This window comes from Corvus cornix, chromosome 4, assembly GCF_000738735.6.
Source record: "Corvus cornix cornix isolate S_Up_H32 chromosome 4, ASM73873v5, whole genome shotgun sequence".
In the NCBI taxonomy this organism is placed as follows: Eukaryota; Metazoa; Chordata; class Aves; order Passeriformes; family Corvidae; genus Corvus; species Corvus cornix.
The window spans coordinates 57,560,086-57,576,815 of NC_046334.1; the positions used below are offsets into that span (position 1 = coordinate 57,560,086).

The 16,730-nt window shown below is 37.0% G+C and overlaps 1 protein-coding gene across 1 annotated transcript in view; it reads left to right on the forward strand.

Annotated features, from left to right (window-relative positions):
* Positions 1 to 3,857: 3,857 nt before the first annotated feature.
* Positions 3,858 to 16,730, forward strand: part of LDB2 (LIM domain binding 2) — a 369,029-nt gene continuing 356,156 nt past the window's right edge. Inside the window, exon 1 of the mRNA XM_019287349.2 lies at positions 3,858 to 3,892. Within this exon, the coding sequence (XP_019142894.2) occupies positions 3,873 to 3,892 (20 nt within the window). The 5' untranslated portion in view covers positions 3,858 to 3,872. The remainder of the gene's footprint in view (positions 3,893 to 16,730) is intronic.

Here is a 16,730-nt window from a genome sequence, read left to right on the forward strand (position 1 = left end):
GGATATATGCCTGCCTGCATTTTTTGGTTCAGTTTTGGCTTTTCTTTCATAACACAACTGTTCTCCCTGGTTTATAAAATGTCAAGGTCAAAGAGAGGTGAAGCTGAATGGTGCTGGGAATCTGAGATGCAAATAAGTTTCAGATAATCCATGTGATGCTCAGAGGCCATCTAGTTTCACAGAGCCATTAGCATTCAGGGACGCTCATTAGCACTCAGGCAGCCAGTCAGTATGCATTAGCAAAATGAGATGTGTTGATTAAAGTTACAAATTATGTGTTGAATGTTTAGACTTCAAGCCCTGGTAGCTTCACATTTATGAGAGTATATTTCTCTATGTTCACATTTAAAAAATGTTGACTCTTTCTAATTTTCAGTTCCTTTTTGGTGTGTGTGAGAATGTGTTTGCATGTGTTTGTGTGTATGGGAGGAGAAAGAAGTGAATGCAATGATAGAAGAGAAGGTGAGAAGTTAAAGCAATTTCAATATTTGATGTTTTTGTTTGAAATGTCTTTGAAAATCTTACAGTTACTGCTCTAATTTTAAAGTAAGAGACAACATTAAAAGTATCAAAGAGACTAGGAAGATTCTAACCTTTAATCTGTGTTATCCTGTGTGCTGGCCTATGAGAGGGAGCTAGCACTGTTTAGACACCAGTATCCTATTGACTTAATGAGATGTAGAAACTAACAATTCAAAAAATTCTCACTCATACTTCAAGAAATAATCAGCACGTATTATCTGATAATAATACAGTGGGATCTGGCTAAAACCATAGGATTATGTGGAAAACAATGATACAGTAGTTTAAAGTCTATTTTATTTAATTTTTATCACTGTATCATGTTCATATTACATGGGTCTATCCTGTGTAAGCATATTAAGAAAGGATACTGCACTTAACATTAGGCCATCAGCATTTTGGATAACATTGGTAAAATTTATCATCTTTTTTGTGCATTGTGCATTACTGCAGACATTCTAGAATAGCTATCTTAAACAAACGTAGCATGCCACCCTAACACTTGTTCTTACATTTTGTCATTCTGTCAAAGAGTCTGGGAAGACCAGTTATTATGCAGATGACTGAATTAGATGAATAAAAGTTATGCAAGGCTGATATTGTGAAAGTGATTTATTTGCAGGACTAATAATGAAGTACTTTGTTTGCATTCTATCTCGGGAAACATTGTCTAATATCTGCAGCTGAAAGGAATCACGGAGAAGGTAAGAATTATTCTGAGCATGACTCAGCATGGAATTTCTTATTTTTTCTGGGTCTGATTTGAACAGATACACTAAATCCAGATGCTGCTTTTAGGAGGAGAAAGGTCTTGTGACGGTACTTAACACAGAAGTCCTTGTGGGGAAAACCTTGATCACCTCTGAACACAAGATACTGTATTGAAAGACAGCATAATGTAACTTCTGTTTTTCTTTTCCTGATCGTGTTGCCTTAAGAACTTTTTTAGTGGGTTGGATGGAAGTGCCAGCTCAATATCAGATGTTGAGTTCAGCTCAGTACCTTCATTCTGATGGTGATGTCTCTGTTCCTGGGCAGACCATCACTTGGCAGCATCCTTCAGCTACTTGGGTTGCTGTCAGGAATGCTCTGTTTTACATCCCTCATCAGTTCCCTTGCTATTCCACTTCTGATGCTTTGACCTCTTCCTTTATTTCATTTGTTATAGTCTGGGATCATTTGATCTTTCCACTTTGTTTTCTGTAGCCGTCTTGCTCTCTGTAAGGGGTTTGAGTTTGGGAGAAATCCTCATTGGCAGCAAACAGGAGATAGTCTTTGAGATGTAATGGGCAGAATGCAGGATGCTTAGTCCAGAATTACCACTCATGCTTTGTTTCTATGTGATATTTCCTCCTAGAAGTAGTCTTTTACCTGCTATATTTACAACGATAACAGAATCTATTTCCTACTTGGGATCCTATTCTTGAGCCTTTTATTTTTAAATCATTATTCCTGTTTTGTTTTGTGTTGGGTGGTTGTTTTGGTTGGTTTTTATTTTCATCACTTGTATCTGCATTACATGAACACCAGACCCTATGCTTCAGAGAGAAGGCTGTTTATTTCAAACTTATTCCTTGGGTAATGCAACAAAGATATCTGCCAATATGAGGTGCTGCAAACATAGAATTAAAAGGAGAAAAAGTATAGGGTAAGCCCGGTGAGTTTTAGTATGTCCAGCTGACCTGGAGCTTACACTTGTACCAGCAGGTCCAATAGGTAGCAATAGATTTTTCCTTTAGCCCACATGATTTAATTTCAGTTCTATTTATATTTTTGGGCTCCATGACATTTTGTGACACTGAGTTTCATAATCTGATTTATGTAGTTCCTAATACATATTAAAAACCCAACTCCAAAACTCCCTCCTATTGCTGTTTTCTTGTTCTGGTTTTGCCTTAGAGAATTGCCAGCCTTTGCTTTATATTTGCCTCTAAACACCTGAGAGAGTTATGATTCCTTCAGAAGACAGCACAGGTTGCACTGTTAGACTGTATTCAAAACATTAGAACCAAGACCTGTTTTAAATTAAACTGTTTATATTTACAAAGACTCCTCACAGCAGCAGGGTCCTTCAGACATTACTCAGAGTGAATTATTATCCATCTAGTTATTAACAGCATTGACAAGTCCTGTTCTTATGAAGCTTAAACTTGTGTGTGAGATGGTATTCTATTTTGGAACCTAGAACCAATCACTAAATAAAAAGCTCAAAAATTACCAAACTGACACTTCAGGCTTATTACAAGTCTTTGAATGTTGGTTTCTAACTTCATAATCATTGGGATAAGCTTTGTGATTATTCCCAAATGAATGAGAAATAAGACTATTAGAAAGACACTGATGAATTCATTGTCTTAATATATTTTTTAAAAAATTATATTGTATGCTCTTATCATACAGCAAAAGGCTTTATTTTCACAATAAATACACTTGTGAAGTTAGTATTAGACATTGTTCAGAGATTTTCAGTAGAAATAGTAATCTGATTTTCTTTGTTGCTGGGAAAGGGTGCTTTCCACTGAAGCAAATAGAAGTCGTGAATTTTCAGTTAATTCAAAGAAGAACAACAGAAATACATCTGAAAGGGTTATATATTATTAAAATAGTATTTTAAAATATCAAAATGTTATTAAAAATATATTTTTCTCTACCCAGATGTGATTCAGCCATTTTTCAGGGTGTGCCACTCTTAGTGAAGACTTCTGAGAGAGGAATTAGCATGTCTGGAGGGAAAGTTGTTACCCATCTTTACAGAAGAGGATCTGTCACTTATGCGGGGGAGCACAGGTAGGTCCTGTACGACAGCCAAAGTGCTGTTGTTCAGAGCAGGATTTTTGGAATCTGAGAACAAATAAAACTGTATGAGTTTGCTTTCTGAAGCTTTCAAAATCAGTTGGGAATTAAGAAATGTAACTAGTTTGTCTCCCTCCTGTTTGGTCACTTTTTATCATGTTTCAAATATACAGGAACATTTCACAGAAAAAAAAGAATTCATAAAGGTCAGAAGTGTTTCCATACTTGGGAGTTCTGAGAGGTATGTTTAAGCCCTGGCAGACTTTTAACCTTTTCTAGCTTACAATAAGTTTGCCATCCTCTTAAAACCCTTTGATTGTATGGCTTTTGTTCCCTTGAAAGGGGGACAGGGCTGCCTGGTTACTCAAGCAGATGCCAGGCTTCTGATTTGCATTTGATGAAAGCCACTTGTGAAAGCAGAATCAATGCTCAGATTTACAAACAGTAAATGTGGGTATTGGCTTGTCATTTCTTCCTAGGTTGTTGCCCTATAAAGCTGTTCAAGTTCCTCTCTTCACAGGAACATCTTCCTGCTCTCCCTGCCTCCCATAAACGTTATGTTAGATCGAGAGGAAGGGTGAGTAATTCTTTTCACTTCCATTATCTGAGTTTTTAAAATTTAACAGCAAAAAAGGAAAAGGGGAAAAAAAAGAATGAAAATGCAGCTATTTAGAATAATGCATTATAAGCTGATGAACCATAATAACTAAACTGTGTGTCTGAAGGGGCCTAATTATTGAACACCAGAGGCACAAGAGGGAGCTTATTGTGGACAACAAAATAGTGCTCTATTAATGCTGTCACAGTACTGAGTACAGCATCAGCATTAATTTGTGGGCTTATATCCAGGTAGAGACTAGAACAGAATGCATCAAGAACAACAGAAATGAGTCTAAAGGGGTTTTATATCAAATCAAAGCAAGCAGGGAGAGGGGTTTTATTTTGAATGAGGTAAACCAAAAGCAAGATGGCAGTGATTGAACCAGTGTTGCTAAAATAAAGGTGTTTATGACTAGTCTGTGTGTAAACTCCTAGTGATTAATGTATAAGGTGTGTGTATATATGTTGAAGTGCAGGAGTAAGAGACTCAGCAAGGATAAGTATTCGAAGCACAATCTATTTGAGTCTTTTTATGCCATGAGGTCGGCTGTTACAGACTGTATCAAGACCAGTGCCCAGTAAGAGCACCTGAAGATGTACCTTGTCTCCTGTTGAAGAGTGTCTCTGCTTTTTACTTTGGATATGTGGTGTAATATTATTATTTTATGCCTAAGACATCTGTAGAAAAAGCACATTGTCAATAATGTGACCTAATAAAAGGACTAGAAGAGAGGCGTTGCCATTTCCCTTTAACATGAACTTGCATGAATTTAAGTTGCTTTGGCTTGGATGTCCTACTTCGCTGGTCTTGCTCCACAAAACCTTGTTCACTGTGGTAAAACATAGCCATTCTAAAAACTGAAAGCTTCACATGTTAAAGATGAACACTTTTTATAGTGCAGGAGGTCAGATAGAAAACTCACCCAGAAGCAACAGGACTGAATATAAATCTCAAGGTATTCAAAAGCTCATTCTTTGTCTTGGCTATTTCTGATTTTCGGTGTTGGGAAAGGCAGGGCAGTGCAGTGCACAGGCTCATGAGCCAGATGTAAATGAGCTGCTGTAACATAACTCTTACTTCAATCTGGTGTAGGTTAACCCTTTTGGGCTACCTTAGCTTTCTTCCTGTGGTACAGCTGCTGTGTCAACATGAGTCAGCTTTCATAGATATATACCGTAATAGCATCACTGAACTGCTTCCTGGGTCTGATCATGTTTGGCTAGTGCTTCTTTGGGTATCTATGAATGTATCTAGATGGTTATATATGTGGGAAGTTTTAACAGATTTATTAATTATTACTGTAGTAGTGTCAACTTTTACTCTTATTTTCCAAACTCGTGTGCGTGCATCAAATATGCCAAAATATTTTTTGAATGTAATATTACAGATAAAGCATTTTTGCTCTTTGTTTTATAGTGCAAATATTTAATGAATTTATTTTTCAAAATCATAATTTCTCATTAAAAGAAAAATGCTGTAATACCAGACAGTGTCCCTTGACAAATAAAAAAAAGAAACCAACAAAATTTCCTCATTTAGTGACTACTTGTCACTTAGTACACAGGGAGATCAGGTAGGCTGTTGCGTGTGATAGATATCCATATTTGGAAACTTAAGGTAGGAATACCTCTACAGAAACTCCAGGTTTAAGTATTGTCATTGTTGGGATTTTGTTGCTTCTTTAGTTTTCTTATCATGTAAAATAAGAGACAAGGTTGCATTACTTGATCTCTTCTAGGCCTGGATTTTAGTCCCCAGGTACAATTCTGGTTTAAAGCCTGACTGCAGGATATGAATTTGATTGGCTCAGTTGCATGAAATTTCATGCTTTGTCAGGTTGTTTAGTTTCAGAGAGTATAAAATGGAAAATTTTCATCCTGAAGTCAGGTATTATGTTACAGCTATATCCACTCCAATGCAGGAGTACATGTGCTAATGTAGTAAGAGCCAAGTGAAACACGTAGTGAGACCTGGGCTGGTGTGTGAGGAAATTTGACTTGATATATGTCAGTGTAAAGAGAGTCAGTAGTTATAGTGAACCTGCTCAGCTCCAGGTGTTACTGTTGCCTTCAGTGAGATTTGAACCTACTTATGTTCATTTATTTGGGGGTCAGATCGTACCCTAGGTAAACTATACCTGCTCAGTTTTTAGGTTGAGGACATTCTAAAACTTTCAGGACCAAAGTTTGGAACAGTCTTGGATAGCTGTGGCCACCAGCTAACAAGTAAAGGTATGGTCTCCATGCAGATATATGATCAGGAGGCAGGAATGGATAAGAACTCTTTCCAGGTAGACAAAATCTCTTCATATTCACGAGAACCAGTTCTCTGACAGTACTATAGCAGCTGTACCTTCTTCTCCCTTTCCTCCACTGTCTTCCAGTCACACCAAGTAACTGAACTTTCTTCTTAGTTAACAGATTCTACACCAAACTTCACTCTCATATGGTTCTCTCCCTTTTCTCTCATTGACTCAAATTCATATACTTCTTAATGGCCTTCCCAAACTAGAATTCTTTCTTGCTGTTGGTTTGCATACTGTTGTGTATACCTCTTCCAGACTTCATTATTCCCACTTCATGCCCCCTCTGCATGTAACTCTTACCTGACTGCCGCTTTGTGACTCAGTCTTTATGGGCCAACTCATCCCCACAGCTGAAAACACACTCTTAAGATTTTGGCACTGCCCACCACACTCCCTGTTCAAGTCTCTCATTAAATCCATTTCTCTCAGTTTATCACCCTTCACTGCATCTGCTTATGTCCAATACAGTTCTTAGTTGTGGGTTTGTCTGAAAATAAAAAACCCAAACACCTATAACTATAAAGAAAAAAAAGACACAGAACAGCATCCTGCAAATAAAAATTCTGGAGTGATCTGTGTGCTCCCTTATCCCATGATTACTCATGATTTTTAATTATTATCTTACCAATACTCCACACTGTTCAGACCAGGGATCTGACTCTCTGAGTCATCCATAAAGTGCAATATTTTCCGACACACAGTGAATATCAACAGACTTTTTGTTGAGAACCCAGTTGTTTGTTTATGTATTCGAAAGAGATTTACAGTGGGAGTTCATTTTCTGTGTTCTCTTTTGTTTCAGATGGAACAGATGGCTGAGGAAAGTAAACATCTGTATGTGAACTGTTACATGTTCATGCGTGTGTGGCAGTGTAAAAGGAAACATGGACATCAATACTTAGCCATAAACTATTTCTGAGGGAAGATTGGAAAAAATTTGATTTAACACATAAATCAGTAGAAATATGCTGAGAACTGACAAAAAGAATGAGAAATCACTGGCTATTTCTGTAGTCAGCTACCAGAGATGTGCTGTGTCCCACACTACCCAAAAACCTATAGGCATCTCTGTTCAGAATCATGGGATTTCTTTTATAATCATTTTACTGTAAGAATTCCTGTAAGCTAAAACAAAGAGGAAGTCAAGGACACTGAATCTTACCTGCTGTTCATCTGTTGTCCTTTCCTCTAATTTCTTTGATGTGTGAAAACTACTACACAGCAATCTGAAACATGCTAATAGTTGTGTTAGCTGATATTTTTTTGATCATGCTTGAGAATTTCTGTTACACATAGCATTTGAGCTAAGACTTCTTTACTGAAACCGGACTCTCCAGCTGTACCTTGATTTCCTCCTCTCTGGTTTAGGGGACAGTTCATACAGCATGCAGATATTTCAGTTAGTAGGTTTTCTGTAGTCCTTCAACTGTCACCACATTTTAAAAAGGGACAATTTCTGTTCAATACTGAATAGCACAGGAAAGTTTAGTAAGGGAAGATAATATATTCTATTATACCTACTGATGCCTCTGCAGGGATGTGGCTGAAATATAGGCAAGGTTTTGGATGCAAATGCTCTACTATAATGTGTTCAGTAGTTACTCCACATTCTCCTTTCCATTTCTCCATGCTGTGCCTGAGGTTTTGTACTGTTGTGTCTGTTTTGTTTGACTAACACATAACTGTATTGTAGAAATTGTTACAAGTTGAGAAGAAGGAGTAGACATCTGGTTGTGGAATAATTGATGCTTTTGACTCTTGGAAAATTGTTGGAGGTTATTTACTCTTATTTGGTGGTTACTACTTGGATGATGGGGAGGAAATTATTCCCTTGTTCTAAGCACACTGGAAGGAACAGAGGGTTTTGTCACTTTTTATTTTCTTTCTGTCTATTTTTCTAGCGAATGTAATGTGAAATCTGAGTCCCTATACAAAAATATGACGGTCTGCAAGCCTGGTGTCTCTACTTCTATAATTGTTGTTTGATTCAACAGTTTAGATATACACAATAATAAAAGTTATTAGCAGTGAAAAATAATGTAAATTGTATAATCTCACTTTTTATAATTTCAAGATAAAACCCTCTTGTGATAAATATAGCAGCTGAAACTTCTCAGAACTTGTTTTAGATTGTAGTGTCTTGGATGAAATCCTGATTCTACAAAAGTCAACAGTAGAGTGCCAGTTGACGATGACAATGCTGGGAATTCAATGGGGCTTCAATTTCTAACACACTTAATGACCAGTTTTCGGCACAGATATATTTAAATGAAGACCCCCAAAATGGAACATTTTATATGCTTGTTTAATGCACATATTCGGAGTTGAATTTAAGTAGAAGTATAACATGCCCCTAATTTTTACATGACTAGGTTTTTTTTACTGAGATGGACTTACTGAATTCGTAAGTCCTTTTCATTGCAGACCCAATCCTACTTTTCATGTCAGTTGAGTCTGGTCAAGGAGTTTTATTTCAATGGTAAGACCAAGAAACCAGGATTTTAGAAACTAGGAAAACCCAATTTCAAATCTAAAGATCTCAACGTTTTTATCTGCAGAGGGAGTTCAATTTTTTTCAAACAACTTACCTTGTTCTATTCTAATAAACTCAAATTCTAAAGTGGTGTTAACACTGTTGTAATAAATCAGTCTTGTCTTGTGGTAGTAAAGAATAAAGAACCATTTAGGGCATTAAAAGACCCTTAGATAACAGCAGAGCAGTCAAACTCATTTTCTTGAAATCTTGAAATCTTGAAATCTTTGATACTTTACTTATCTCCCATTTACTTTTCAACTTCATCTAGTTCAATTTTCAACTTCATCTAGTTCATTTGCAACAGACAACACACTCCATTTGACTCTTCTAATTTAAGATTTCTGGAAAAAATTTGATATGTAAGTTCAATATTCTTGGTGCTCATTATTTCTTTTTACTTCAGGTCTTTGAGAAACCTGAGTGCTAAACTATCCAATAACAGAAATAAAGGAGGAGTAAATGAATGAAAGTTCACTTTGGTGCACTTGGCATATCTACTTTTCATTTTCAAAACTTTTTATCTGTTTCTGATTAAATCCACCCAGCCAAACCTGTTTGTTTAAGTTGTGTAGTCAAAGGAGAAATTAAAAACATACAAGTAATTCTAGGTGGATGCTGTACAAAATTGAAATCAGCTTTAGAAAGAAAAAAAGGCATGAAATTCAGGACTTGGAAAGCAGCATACCACGCCAAGGCAGTCATTCAGGCATATAAAGCACTTTTCTTTAAACCTTAATGAGCAAAGTTGGAATCTGTCTCTGATTTTTCCTAAGTCAGGTTTTTCCTTCTTTAGCTGTTCTTGACTAAATTACATTAAACAATTGCATTGCTTGTCTGCCACACAGCTGCAGAGTTAGGAGGCACTTATATTCCATAGTGTACAAATAGCACAAGGAGGACTTCCCATTTCGTGTGTGGTTGTCAGTGTCTCCCCTTCCCCCAGCTGTCAAAAATAAAATTAAAGAATAAAAAAAGTTTTAGCAGAACAGGAAACATAAAATTAAATGTAGTGTTATTGTGGGTGCACTTCTCTGGAACAAATTTTTATTCATCATACTTTATCTTGAAATGGGAATTGAAAAATGTAGAAGAACATAAACCAAAAATTTAAACAGAAAATATTGTGTTATTTTGAAAAATATGTTGCTAATTTCAGTTTTTCATCTGCCTTTGCTCTTTAATAATACTTTTTATTTCAATCTTCTCTATTTATTTTTTTAATGACATATTTCTCTTAATGTACTTGATTGTAGTTTGGATGGACATGAATTATAAAAATTACAAGAACTATAATTTTTGTAAAATACTTGGGAAATGAGGTAGGACCAAAACAGTACTAGAAGCAGACATACAAAAGTTTTACATTTTAGAGTTCATCAGGTATTCTACCTCTCCAAAAACAGAACAAAGTGAAGATCAGGAGCCAAATTTAACCTTGATCTAGAAGTATTAAATCTGAGGGTTGCAAGCCAGAGAACTCCCTCTTTTCTCAGCTACTTGAGGGGATCACAGTGACATAATTGGCTGTTATCCACAGGATCAGAATTTTCATTAATCCAAACAAATCCAAGGCTGCAGCAGATGTGAAAAGCACAAGTACCTTTTGTTGCACAGGAGAGTTATTGAGGAGAGGAACCATAGAAGCTGAAGTTTTGAGTGGACAAGAGCAGCCTGTTTTAATCTGCTTTAGGAGCAAGGAAGGAATGGATTACAGCAGTCTGAGCTACAGCTGGAAGGAGATGCCTTTACTTTGCAAAGCAAGCAGAGGGGGGAAAAGGTTCACACATCTTCAGGTATATGCAGACAGCATGACTACAGCTCATGTGACTGCACCTCAGTCATGTGAAACTATTTCAACTAAATGCAGAAGTAGCTCCTAATTTGAAATTGGAGGCAACTTTGTGGTTTCTTTGTAATGTTTCCTGCAGGCAAAAATATTACTTACAAATTATATTAATGGGAAGCAGACTTAGACCTCGTTCAAGGTTTGTTTGTTAGTGGTTAACTAGGCTCAGGTGCTTTGTTTTAATTCTGTGGAAAGTAGGGCAACTGGTAAACCGGTAGCAGTTCATTCTGAAACCTTTCTGGTGAATTTGCAGGCATAGTTTAGTCAAAAGTAGTAGTGTCACTGCCATTCACAGGATCCAGCCAGGATTCCCTGAGGCACATGGTAAGATATTCTAAATGTCTGAAAAATTCTGACAATTCTTCTTTTCCCCATGCAAAATTAAAGACTGTTTCAGTGCTAAGAGAGGGTCTGTGAGCAAATCCCTAATTATCTGAGAGATCTTGCTATCCTGCTTTTCTGTAAGGAAATATTAAATATTCAGATTTTGCCAGATATGAGGTACTAGTGTCAGTCTTGAAAGTCCCTGTTTGAAGCTGGGCAGAATCAATCCACCAGGACTGGAGATCTGGTTGGAGTAGGGCTGGAAATATACTGCTAAAGAAAACTTTGGGCTGCCAAAGAATTTTTCTTTTGAAGCTTTTCACATGCTGACTTTGAGTGAAGAATCAATTTGTGACTCCTTTTAGAGCAAATGCAAGGATTCTAGTTGGGAGATAAAGTACATAGTCCTGATTCTGGTTGGACTGGAAAAGGACTGAGAGGAATCAGATATAAAAAAGGGTACATGAACAGGATTTAATATTGGCATTATAATCATAATGTACAAAGCAGCTTTGTTCATTTTGAGTTTTTTTTTGTTTCATGATTGGTAAAATACTCTTTTGACTTGTGCAATATGTAATAAATGGCGAAGCCTTGGATATTTTACACTAGGAACCTAAATTAATGCGTAGATATTTATGCATATTGTATTTTTGTGGCCTATTTATTGGATTATTAATATTTAATATTTTTTTAAATGAGTGAAGTACTTTCAAATTTTTTCTGAGGGTTGGCACAGGCTGTGTTGGATATAACTTGATTTGGCCCTGGAAACAGACAGCATCAGGAAGGGCAGTATAATTTTGGCAGTTAGTTGTTAAATTGTTTTGAACACTTCCTTCCTTTGATCTATTCAGTCATTTCTGCCCAAATTTACTTCCCTCACTTGTGCTTTTATGACTACTTACAGGCCTATTTTTGAAACAGATCACCAAATATCTTTTCGGATAGATGTGGTTCTCGGTCTAGTTCTGTAAAATGTTGAGGTGGTCAAGGGAATTAAAGATTAAATATTCAGATTTGCTTGGTAGAAGTTTGCTGCCTAGACATATGGTCTTGAAATTCTGGATTTAGGCAGTGTACCATTCTTTTTCCTGGCTTTTTGTTCACAGTTCTGCATGTCTACCCCCTGCTGCATTAGTGCAGTTTTTTTGGGGTCATGTAGTGAACTAGATCTTCCAGTGGCTTTTCAGCAAAAACAATCTGGGCAGCAACCCATGCATTTAGCACTCAGTCTAGCAGTGATTGCACTACTAAAACCAAAGCATAAATTTTTGCTGATATCTCTGCTGCTCCTGTATCTCCAAGAAAATATTTTTAAGAAAATATCACCTCCGTGAGATAAAAATAGAGTTATAACCTTAGTTTGTCAGTGATAGTCTCTAGAACTCCATGAAATATTTCTATTTTTGCCTTTGTACCTACATACCATTAACAAATTGGAATTTACATCAAAGAAGAAAACTGATAAAGGAGTCTGAATCATGACTAATGAAATGTATTCCTGAGTATGATCTTTCTTTTCAACCAGTAAGCAATAAAGGTTTTTTTGCTTGCAAAGCTACATGTTGAACCAAAGAGCAATAAAATAATAGGGAATAGAGAACTTGCCAGTTTTGTCAATTTTAACAGGCCTACACTCCTCGTCAACAAGTTCAGTATCAGCTCAGTGTATTTTCAGTACATTACACTCAATTTTGTTGAGCTTAATGATAAGATCATTAGGCAAAAAACCACATAGGAAAGAATCTAAGGGTTGATGCAAAGAAATAATAGATCTGATTACAAGGTTATGTTCTTGAATCTTAATGCTCTGTTTCATTTGGGGGAAAGTTGAATTTTTACATGGAGGTAAAGGGCTTTCTTATTGAACTTTCATTTTATGAAACATCAAGACAATCTTTCTCCTTCATCCCCCCCAGTTCGTGTGCACCTGGGTTTTTTTTTGCAATTCAGCATTTCAGATCACGAAACTGAAAACAGCAAAGACATTCCAGATATTTTTATAGTGTCTTGTTATTTAAGGTACTCACACTGATGTCATAGCTGTACAGCAGTAAGCTAAACACCTATTTAATACCTACAATACCTATTCTGTACTATAAAGCTATGATTAATGATTTTTCTGTTGTAATTGGAGCTAACAAGTGTGTGACCACCTCACTTTAGATGTAAGCTACAGTAATTAGCAAATACATAAATTATGCTATGAATAGATATTGACCGTTCTTTCAATATTTATAAAGAAAGATACCACATAATGAAGGCTGCAAATCTTAATGCAAGTTAAAACTAGTTCACTTCAACCTAAGGTATAAATAAGAGATGTGACAATATACAGCTGATTATTTTAACCTCAAACATGTCCCAGTGAACTTTCTGTAAGGTCACAGCCAGCCCACATTGAAGACGGGAACAAAACTAAAGATCTGCTAATTTAAGGCAATAGCTGTCATTGTTTTTCGTTTTTGTGGGCCCCTAAAGGTTTTCCAGTAGTGATTCTGACTCTTAGAAATTTCATAAAGGTCGAATAATGGCTCTATTTCACTTCCCATGGATCCCTTAGCTATACTACAGAGACTCAGGGCCAGGGTGAAAGCTGCTTATCAAAGACCAGTCACACAGAGAGCGGTTCTCCTGAGTTCAGAAGTCTATGCTGCTTCTCCATTTAGAAGTAACCACTGGCTTGCTGACAGATTGAATCAACAAAAACTTCTATTCCTCTTCAAACTTACCTATGTTCTGTACAAAAGAGGCCAAGGTAACTGGCTTGTCTCTAGCTATCTTGCTGGCAGTGAGGAAAAGACATAATGAGGGGGAAACATGGGACCTTTCCCCTTCTCTGATCTTTGTGCTTGTTTTGAGGACTTTTCCAGGACTTTTAGATTGTGATAATCAGTTGGTCTCTGTTGGAATTTTTTCCTCTTTCTTTGAGGGGATCTTATATGATACTGTGGTACAGATAGGAGCACAAGTGAATTCTAATGCGATATGGGGCTAATTGCTTGTAGTGAGCAGATTATTTTTGGGTGTAACAAGACATGTATTTCTGACACTGCCAGTCGTTGTGTGGGTTGGTTTTTTATCGGTCAAGGTTGCAGCTGTCCTCTTTTGGTAACACAAAATTCTTAAACCTTCTCTGTCATCAGTCCCCAGTATTCCTTATCTCAGAAAATCAAAGAACAAGTAGCATTCTTTTGTATTTCTGAACACATTTCCCAGTGCATGTGTCTTGAAAACTCCCAGAATCTGTAAGTTTTCTGGCTGTATGGTTCATGATCTCTCTGCTGCTGGTCATGGATGTCTCTCCTTTCACCCAAGTCCTTTTTCAGCTGCTTTAGTCATCTGTGATTTTACCTGTTTTGTGCAACATCCTTTAATGAATCAGCACAGTTTCTCCAGTTTGGACATTACAAGCCTGCATCTCTACTGTGTTGCAACTTGGAGTTCTTTTCTCTGAGAAATGAGCACGAAGTGAAGATAAAGGAGACTGATGAACGCTTGAATATCCATTTGTTCCTATGAGACTAAAAAAAGATTTCTTCAACTATAAGTATAGTTTGAGATATATTGCATAAGGTTTCTGCTAATCTCTTCTACTTTGGAGTTTGCTCAGGTTTTTCTTCCTTAAATTCTTTTCCCCCCTTCCCCTATTTTGACTAATGTTTTCCTCTGAAATGTCTCCTAACATTATTCCTGGGGATCTTTTAAACTTTTTGTATTTCAAGTGCAGCGCAGAGCATTTTAAAAATCTTAAACCTGGTGAAAAGCTGGGGAAAAAAGAGTGATTTTTAGGCAGAAAGTGGCATCGTCTCCCCCAGGAGCAGAGCCTGGTTCCATAAGAGTGATAAGCATTACTGCAGCTTCAGTGTTACCATCACTTGGGAAAAGGTTACTGTGTGGTTAGCATGGCCCAAAGTGAAGGTGGCTTAGAGGCTGGGGCTAACCACCTCTATGGGGAACATATGCGTAGTGCTTCCCAAGCCATATAACATACAGTGCATAACAATACAGGACAAGCCTGTTGAGGAGACAGTAGTCTTTTCAGCATTGCCCTGCAACCACAAGTCATTGATCCAGGTAACGATCAGCAACCAAGTAATTTTTATTATAAAGTAGTATGTCAAGATATAGAGAGGTCTGCTCTGGTGTAGGTTAAGTGGAATAATACATTGCACTACAGCTATGTTGGTGAGATTTTCTGTATCAACTTGGACCATAATAAGGAGCAGTTGCACTCTTTTTGAATGAGATGGAAAAATTAGATCTTTAGAACTTTAGAACTGTACTGTGGACATCATTCATGTGTAGGAATGCTCTGCCCCAGAGCCTTCCTAGGTTTCAGTGGGTAATTACGTTCTACTTGTCCAAAGGGTTTCTTTCCTGCTTATGAAAACATTCCTTCCTTTCTATTTGATTTGCAGAACATTGTTCTTTAAAGCAGATGCAGCGTTTCTGTGTAAATTTAAATCACCCCATAGCTAATGTCAGCTTTTATTTGGCTTATGTCCTGCCACACCCTACAGTTTTTGTAGTGTAATCCAGCCCAGTGCAAATCGGTTCCTCTGGAGCGTGGTTCCTTTAGTCTTTGGTCACTAGGTGTCACTACTGATCTAGGAGAGAAGCACAGCTTTGTTCTTATTTCTGTTTTAAATTTTTGCGAAGCAGAAAATCGTTTGTGTATAATAACTTCTGTATTGTCTGTAAAAACTCATACCTACTGATTCCATAGCAGTGTCAGTAAGGAATCGTGTCCCCCAAATTCAGCAAGAGGTCTGCTATGCAGTCCACTTTAAATTGCACAAGGAAGAGTTAGTAATTCTTTCCCTCCCACCCTGTATGTTAGCTGTTTTGAATACAAAATGATTTTAGCTGTTGAAATACAGGAACATAACTGTAACAAGGAAAATATATTCCTTTTTCTGAAAAGAGTACAGAAAACTAGGTTGTAATAGATTAAGTCAGACTGTAGATGCAAAAATCAATTGTCAAAGTACACTTCCTGCTTGGAATTTCATTTGGGGCTTCTAGATTCCTGTTCATGTGTTAGAATCAGTAGTTAGAGGGATTAATCAGCCTGCACAAGATATATGGTGATCTCAGGCAAGGCTGGAAAAATCAGACTCCAAACCTGATTAAGTATTGAATGGTCTGGCCTTTTACTATTGTACGTAGGAGAACTAAATTTGAATCTGGACATAAATCTTGTTCACTTGCTCCCTGATAGCTCTTGGTAAATGTGAGGCACCATTTTGGAATGTATGCTGCTATTCTAAGAAAATGAACTTTGGCCTTTTAGTGAAGGAAAACCTGCTTCCTTTGCTGCAGTGCTGTAAAAACATCTCCTACTCATGTCTATTCTCTGCTCTTGGGATTCAACAGAGCTCAAGAAAAATATTTTAATGGAGACTGATTTCTAACCACTGCTGAACAACTCAAGAAAAAAAAAAATCTAATGATTACATTCACATCTCTTCTAATCATTTAATGGTTAGATATTGGCAGCAAAGCACGCCACCTGAAGGTGAAGGAAGGCCAAGGGTATGTTAAGGGGTCCCTTCATGGAGGAAATGAGCTGTGTGTTTTGGTGGTCTCTCTGTTTCCCTTTTTTTTCTTTGTTGGTGGTTTTGTTTGTGTGGGTTTTTTCTTTCCATTTCCTTTTTTAAAATTTTTTTTTAATTTTTGGTTTTTTGTTTGTTTTGGTATGTTTTGTGGAGAAAAGCTGAGTTCTCTGTGCCTGAGACACCTTGTGCTGATCCTATGTGAAGGTGACTGTGTAAGCCCTCAGTGGTTTCATTTTCTC